The sequence below is a fragment of the Papaver somniferum genome, chromosome 2 (assembly GCF_003573695.1).
Source record: "Papaver somniferum cultivar HN1 chromosome 2, ASM357369v1, whole genome shotgun sequence".
NCBI lineage: Eukaryota > Viridiplantae > Streptophyta > Magnoliopsida > Ranunculales > Papaveraceae > Papaver > Papaver somniferum.
In genome coordinates, this window is record NC_039359.1 from 195,296,950 (window position 1) to 195,305,156 (window position 8,207).

The 8,207-nt window shown below is 35.7% G+C and overlaps 1 protein-coding gene across 1 annotated transcript; it reads right to left on the reverse strand.

Annotated features, from left to right (window-relative positions):
* Positions 1–553: 553 nt before the first annotated feature.
* On the reverse strand, positions 554–5,679 carry LOC113350116 (mitogen-activated protein kinase kinase kinase NPK1-like). The gene is made up of 17 exons (XM_026594199.1): positions 5,052–5,679; positions 4,913–4,954; positions 4,529–4,594; positions 4,328–4,438; positions 4,130–4,210; positions 3,971–4,048; positions 3,791–3,873; positions 3,546–3,627; positions 3,375–3,475; positions 2,961–3,000; positions 2,718–2,777; positions 2,548–2,597; positions 2,219–2,450; positions 1,894–2,127; positions 1,423–1,757; positions 1,267–1,331; positions 554–897 (listed from the first exon to the last, which is right to left on the reverse strand). Exons 1-17 carry the CDS (start codon positions 5,370–5,372, stop codon positions 791–793), a joined length of 2,088 nt encoding a protein of 695 aa, XP_026449984.1. The 5' UTR covers positions 5,373–5,679; the 3' UTR covers positions 554–790.
* Between the last annotated feature and the right edge of the window lie 2,528 nt (positions 5,680–8,207).

Below are 8,207 nucleotides of genomic sequence, written 5' to 3' on the forward strand. Positions count from 1 at the left end.
AAACGCAATTAAGAATGGAACTAAAAAAACGCAATTAAGAATTCATCTTTTTTTTCAGCCGTTAGATTTTAACAACTCATGTTAAATCTACGGATAAAAAAACGCAATTAATAATGGAGCTAAAAAAACGCAATCAAGAATGAAGTTTTTTTTCAGCCGTTAGATTTCAACAACTCATTTTAAATCTACGGATAAAAAAAACGCAATTCTTAATTGCGTTTTTTTTTGCTCCATTCTTAATTGTGTTTAACACTATTTTTATTGGCGTTTAGATAGATTCCACGGACCTTTCCACCAAACCATGGAACCTTGTTTGGATTTTCTGTGAAAAACCCCAACTTGAAAGCCACTAGACTTGACATTCCATGAATTTTCTATACTTGGAATAGATTGGATTCCACCATAAGACTTGCTCTTAGTGTGATTTTTCTTTCTTTTTCAGGAAAAAATGTAAATACTTTTAAAAACTCTAACATCAAATACATATATGTATATTTTCAAACCATTTGTTCGTATTACAAACTAGAACAAGCTTTTAGGGGTGAAGAAAGAATTGAGCGTACAAAGAGGATACCAATTTTCTTTCTATGGTTTTCATGTTGCATCGACTGCTGTGCTGTGGATGTGGAGATGGGCTATGGATGACTAACCCAACCAACAATTCCCCATTTCGACCAAAAATAGAGATACATACATCAACAGTAATCTCTCACTCTCTGTCTAGTCCATCAGAAGAAATAGACTCTGATTGGAAACACTAGTGATAGACAACAAATTATTATACTTCACTTCATTTTCCTGGGGAAGAGAACAATCTTAACCGGTGGGATTTCTGCCGATTCAGAGGTCGATCTTTTGGAGACGATGTGCTCCCAACACCTGCCTGACGGATCATCTCTGCAGATTTATATATATACACACACATTATATGAGTAATTATTATGGAGGAGATATGATAATTATAGTGCAACAAACTGGACCTAAGCTTCTTCCAAATATTCAAATTCAAACAGTTTCCAATTATTATCGAATCACCAAAGTAACATGGGCAGTCAAGTTGTCATGCAGAGAACCAATTTCCCATGGAAGTGGACACAAAAACTTGATTTCAAACAAAATGGACTGTAATGAATCTGTTATACTAGCTCCCGCCAGTGTCTTATGTGACTACAAGGAATGTTTAATACTTGAGAAAAAAACAAGATGGGGAATTGTTGTTTAACCCCTCATTATCGATGTATTTTACCAACATAATCTAAGATTTACCTCGTTTCCTTTCAAGCTCTTGATCGAGCTCTTCCTTCCACTTCTTCTGCCTCTCTGCATAGGTACTGCATATACAAATAAATTAGCCCAAACAGATCAAAGTAACACATCCATCATTAATGAAGAGATAAAACTATCATTAACCATTCCACAAACCTTGGGCTGACTGTTTGTTGTTGCGAATCAAGTTGTTGACCTGTTTGGGGCGAAGAAATCTCTTGCAAAACTTTATTATTTACACCATTAACATTCGATATCCGCCTGCTACAACTCACAGGGCTTCCAGCATATGGACAATCATTTGGCATCATACTTCTTTGGCCACCAACTTGGCTCGGTGACCTACTTTTCGGAGGTAACTTCAAGTAACTGGGAGAATTTTCATCTTGCAAATTCCGTAGAACACGTCCCAAATGACTCGAAGCATTCACATTCACAGTGTTGTAGTACTCTTCATATAGCGGTGTTTCCAGCTTCTTCAATTCCACTGCCTGAAAATCAATTGCTAGAGAACTCAAAAGGCTAATATATTTATATCCAGAAGTAATTTACAAGATGCCACACCAAACTAAAAAAGCTTCTGATGGGGTAATTCGCTCATTACTACCTAACACCATAAAGAATTACCTTCTCATCCAAGAACTCTCTAATTTTTAACTCGGTAATATCATCATCATCCTCAGAACCTGGTGGCCCAGAAGGAACTGTGAAATTGTTTTCCGCGTTTGCAGGTCCTCCGTGATTAAAAGAGAAACCATTAACTGTTACACCAGGATCCAAGTTCATTCCACTTCCTAAGTCTGAACTTTCATCAAACTTGCACCGCCAATCATCAGCAGGCTCAGACATAGGATTAAAGCTCTAAATATATACACATTAACAAAAAAACCAGTTAGTTACTCGAGTTTTTTTGCCATACATGTAATACTATTAGACGTGAACTATTCCATACCTTATTTAGGTCATCTGGCAACAATGAACTGAAGCGTACTGATCCGCCCAGAAAAGTATCATCTTTGTCATGGATGACACACATGTCATCATCACTGGTCCTAGTTCCCCAAAATGGACTAGTCTCAGAAAACTTCTCTGGGTATATCGTTGAGCACCTTACACTATTGCGCATGTCACATACATCCTTCAAACCACTTAAGGTTCTCCTAGGTTTAGACACAAGGTTAATGCTGCAGCACAAAAAAAATCATGGTCACGATTTGAAGTAATAGAATAATCTAGACATTAGGGAGAAGTAAATTATTCATAGAGTAGTAAAATTCTTACGAGTTCCTCAGGTTTGAACCGGATGATGGCAGCATGCTTACAGAGGGCTCCTGAAGGTGATCAATATGATTACTAAGATCAGAACAAAAGAATCAAAGAAGGTAAAGGTAGAAGAATCTAATTACAACAACCAGCTGCTGAAGCATAAGATTTAAAATGTACATACTGACCATAACTGAATTGCGGAGTAATGTATGAATTTCTTGATATTCCCCAGTAACAAAAGGATGCTGTAAAAAATTAGCAAAGCAAGAAAGTAAGAATTCCAACGATCTCATCAATCCAGTTTTCTTTATTTACTTTACCAGCTACAAGTGACACCACATCTGTCTGTAACTGGACATTCAAAAAGCTATTATGGTATTGTGAAAAAATAAGAACTAATTAACGATGTACTATTCCAGAAAGATTACCTGGAGCAATTCTGATGCGGATGATCGCAAGTATGGCTCCCTGCAAATAAATATGTCAGCTTGTTTCATAAAGACAAGAACAAACAGAGAACAGCTGTCAGTTCAAACTTTTCCCTGGAGGATTTTGCCGCCTTTACGCATGTTTAAAGTTCTATATATTAGGATGGATTTCCGTTACACAGAGGTTGCAAATCACATTACAAGCTCACTCCGCTAAGAAAGTAAAAGCTAACAGGAATTTTACTATTGCCCAACTCACTCCGCTAACAACGGTAAATGAGCTAACAGGATGTTAACTAAGGGCCAGACAAGATTTCATGACAACAACAAATTTCTCAAACTATTCTCATGGTTAATATTTTATTTTAATGCTTGGTTTATTCAAGGTTAAGAAATCAGAGAGTTGTAACCTACTTCTGCAAACATTTCAAAAGAAAATCCTTTGCCTCCACTGACAGATGCTCAGGGATGGGTGGGTGAGATTTTGTCGTCCCAATGTGAAAGAGAGCAGCAACCTATTTAAAACAATAGTTAGTCATGGTTTACAAATTATGTTGGCAAACCAAAGCACAAAATAGAGCCTACCTCTTGGAACTGTTGACTCCAAGGAGGTTTTCCAGTAGCCATCTCAATCATAGTACATCCAAAACTCCAAATATCAGCAGAACTAGAACGGAAAAAAAATAAACAAGAAATCATTAAAACCAGTCAGCAATCTACTTCCAGTTCAAAAAGAGAAAAGGTGCGAAGATCGGCAAAAAGAACATGGAACCATCAAACTTTCAGGGGAAATTCTAAGAACTTAGATAGTGGTCTATTGGGATCCTTACAAGCTATGTCCCGTTTGGAGAATGACTTCGGGAGCCATCCAGTATGGGGTACCCTTCATTGACTTGGCACCTGAAATAGTAGCCTGCAAAACTCCATGAGGTTTAGATAACAAGGCCTGTTCGAGATATAAAACAAGTTTATAGCACATCACCAAATAGAAGAAATGAAAGACTATATACCAGCTCAACAACTTGCTTGGATGCTCCAAAGTCAGCAAGCTTGATACCACCATTGTTATCTACAAGAATGTTTGCCCCCTGATTGTACACCGAAAATATAACTGGTTAAGAAAAAAAAAAGAGCGATGGGATGAACCAAATTAATGGAACCGAACATACCTTGATGTCCCTATGCATGATGCCATTCTTATGAAGATACTCTAGCCCCAGCAACATCTGTTTCGTATACTTTCTTATTACCTGTGTTCAACAGATAGGTCCTCATAGCATCACTACTCACCGCAACTCAGTCCCCTACAGTCTGAAGACCACCAAAATGAATGTATTTCTAAAATTTAATGAATTAAAGTAACTTACCGTCTCTGGGAAAGAACCAAGCTTCCCAAGAAGCGATGAAATTGATCCTCCAGAAACAAATTCCAATAAGATGTTTAAAGTTCCCTCCTCCCGAATAGTTCCCACATACCTCTGTGTAACAAAAACAAAGGAACAAAATCACACACCCAAAAGAACAAACTGTTCCTTCGGAAAAAAAACGAGACAGAAATCAGTACTCACCACAATGTTGGGATGTGACAAATTTTTCAACAGTTTTACTTCTTCCTCTAGCTCCAGAATATGAGCCTTTTTTCAATCACATCAAATTACACGTTATATAATTCACAAGAACCACAAACATACTGAAAATAAAAAAATATTCTCCTAGCAGAAATTGCCAGTTTTTCATTATATTGATAAACAGAAGTCAACATTTATAGTAAATAAATCGGTAAAAGTAAAATGTTTTGATTCAAAAATCAATGACACTTTTATTTATTAGGTATGTTTGGGATCATAATTAACTTTCCAATTTCAAACTACAAATCTACTAACTCAGCACCAACTTCACTAAAGTAAACACTTTTTAAAATTCAAGTAAAAATCATATAATCTGATCGATACCTGCGCTTTCTCCTTAGAGGCATTATTCGATGGGATCATAACCTGAAATTACAGAAGCGTAAGATCAGAGCTAGGGCACAAGCACAAAAACACAAGGCCCAAGATTTAAATTAAGAAAATGATAGAAATTAGGGCAAACCTGTTTGATGGCGAGAAGTTCACCAGAATCAAGATTCATACCCATATAAACTCTCCCAAAAGCACCACAACCAATCAATTCACCTTTTCGCCATCTAATTTCAGGTTCATTATTATTATTTTCTTTTAGGGTTATAGATTGAGATGTAGTAGATGAAGGAAGTGCTGGTAATAATGAATTAGGTCTGGTGAAAATCCCTGATTTTCTGATACAACTATTGATCTTCTCAACAAATTTTCCTCCTCCTTCATCTCCTCTTCCATTAATTGAAGATCTGAAATCTAGTGACTGACGAACTGATCCTAGTAGATTCTGAAACATTCTCGACCAGATCGAGATCTAGATAAAGAGAGAAATTCAATAGTAACGTAAGAAACTGATTTAGCAGGAATTATTAGCGTTTTTTTTGGGTTTCATTATACTTCTTCTTCCTAGTGTGGAGCGAGAAAAAACGAACGTTGAAGTAAGAGATTGGAATACAGAGAGAGAAAGAGTTTGAAGGAGGGAAAAAGGTAGACTAAATTTTTTTCAAAAAATTATATAAAATGAGAGTAATTACGGAAGTTTTGACTGGGTGTTTGTTGCCGTCGTAGATTCATAGGTACGTCACCGTTGGGGGAGCCTCACGCACTCGTTGAGTTTGTCGGTTCCTTTTTATCGCTAGCCATCCCCATGATTTAAAGCTAAACAGGGGCGGAACCAGGGCCTAGTTTCTCTGTGCTCCAGGTAGGGCTCACCTTTTGTCACCCAATCCACAGATTTGATCCGGCCCATCTGGCTTTTGGGTACGACCCGCGTGACCGTGAGGTAGCAGCTGCCAGCTATTAGATTTACAAGATATCGTTATCTTTGTAAAATAACTGGTGCCGACTGTGAAATACCGTGTACTTTCTAGCATAACCTCAATTTAATTCATACTCTTTTCGTCCCATTATTAGATGATCTATTTGGTTCAAAATTTTGTCCCACTATTAGTGAATCTATTTCATTATATATGGAGATATTTCTAAAACTATCCTTTTGATTAATTATCGTTTATATAAAAATATGTATAATTTGGTATCCATGTTTATATTCGTTACGTAGATGTTTTAAAATGTCTTACAATGGTACAAAGTTTACGAAAATCCATGGTATTTTGTGAAATAAATTATTTCTAAATTTGACAAGTTATTATCCATAAGGGTATATTATAAAAAATACCTAAGAATACTCTTTTCCATTGGTTGTCGTAAGAATTGTGCAAATTTCAACTAGGTCATCTAATAGTGGGATAGAGGGATTATTTATTAACTACTTAGGTCTTGTGCAGTAATAACCACGACGACAATTATTCAATGTAGATTTTCTTTTTCATTCATGCATCTTCAAGTTAGTAGAACATTTCTTATTCTTGTTAAATTTATAGAACGCCCTCTTCCACCATAATCAACATTAACTTTTTCGTTGATCATGTGTTAGTGATCATGTTTAGTGATGTTTCTTTGTTTGCAACACCCAATATGCTATTAGAAGAAGAAGAAGAAAAATAAAAGGGTTGAATAATAGTAATTTAAGCGGAAATGTTATTTGACTCCCTCTTTTCCACCTCCCTATTTACCTCCCTCCAATCTCAACCACACATCCAGATTTAGATTCACATTCAGGTATTGGTAGGATTCACCATTCCCCAGATGTGGGATTTAGATTGTAAGGAGGTGAATAGGGAAGTAGAAAAGATGGAGCCAAATAGCACTGCCCTAATTTAATGTTTTTATTGTTCTTGAGGGTTTAAATAATGATGATTATCTCTTGATCATGGTATCTTTGTGCTAAGATAAGATTTCGATGTGTTTCCTTCACTGTTTTGATCAATGGGGACTGACAATGCTTAGGAGGTGAAGTGAAAAGATGTTGACTGTTTTGATCAATAGGGACTGACAATGCTTAGGAGGTGAAGAAGGTGAGGTGAAAAGATGTTGATGGATGTCAGGCTGTGGGATTGTCTGATGTAGTTGTTAATGCTTAGCACCGTAAAATCCATAGGGTGGGTTTGGAAAGCATATGAAAGAAAATTTGTAGTTTCCTCAGTGAAAAAGTCTTACGAATGAAATTTAAAAATCCACAAGTGTGTTTTTAATTATAGCGAGTTAAAGTAAGGGTTTGTTTGTAATTAAATCCACTGTCAGTTATATGGTCACGATCAATGGCCAAAAAAACATATACATTATTATCCAAGGATTTATAGCTCGCTGGCTTATAGAACTGTCTCGCTGCCGTGCGGGATACCATTCCAGGTGGTATTCTGTTTGTATATTGTGGCATCGCATGTATAATTTTTGAATCGAATGGATTTTGGATTAGATATAAGTGTTTTCTTCAAAAAAAAAGAAAAACATTAAACATCAATTAAGTTAATTGTATTTGTTAGATTTTTGGAAGATACGAGATAATTCATAAATCATCCAATAAGAATTCATATTTTTTTCCTCCACTGTACTTCCAACTATTCGTTATGATTAAAGGTCAAAAGATAAAAAAAATAAAGGCAACTAAGGTAAAGGAAAGTGAAACACGTAGCAACATGCTATTAATTAGAAGTTAAAGTGTTTTAAAAAAATACTCACCTAACTGTGTCTTTATTTTCTTAAAATAATAATTAGTAAGCAATTCCGCTCTTTAATGAGTAACTAGAGATTGTCTTAATATTTCAGTATCCTAAGTCGGACCTAATGAAGTTATAAGAAGTTCAAGCAACCGAGTTTTGGAACTAAATATGACAACCAAACTTGACATACCAATGTTTGGTGGGTTCAATCGAGCAATGATCTAATATAAATTATTTGTACAAGTAGTGCTAGTTGTTTTCATATGCCCCTCACAGTTTGAACCTTGCTTCTGTTACTGACATAATACCTCATATCTAACGAGTCTACAAATTGTTAGTGAACAAACCCTAGCTAGTTTTCAAACTCATAATATAGGTGCACCAGGATTTTATAACTAAACTTTATCTCATTTCATCTTACTTATGTTAGATTTTAAGATCGTCAGAGTAACTATTTTTTTCCTAATAGTCACCTCAAACATATTTAACGGTTCGGATTACATACAATGATCAAAGCAATATAAAAGCTAAATTAAGCAGTTGTAGATGGTGAAATTTGGATAAGAGGT

Excerpts from the sequence above, each read along its gene's own strand:
- LOC113350116 (XM_026594199.1), bottom strand. The coding sequence starts at position 5,372 with ATGTTTCAGAATCTACTAGGATCAGTTCGTCAGTCACTAGATTTCAGA. Across the intron at positions 3,628-3,790 it reads CTCCAAACGGGACATAGCTT|TTCTGCTGATATTTGGAGTT; the intron begins GTAAGGATCCCA and ends TTTCCGTTCTAG. Across the intron at positions 2,451-2,547 it reads GGTTCAAACCTGAGGAACTC|CATTAACCTTGTGTCTAAAC; the intron begins GTAAGAATTTTA and ends TTTGTGCTGCAG.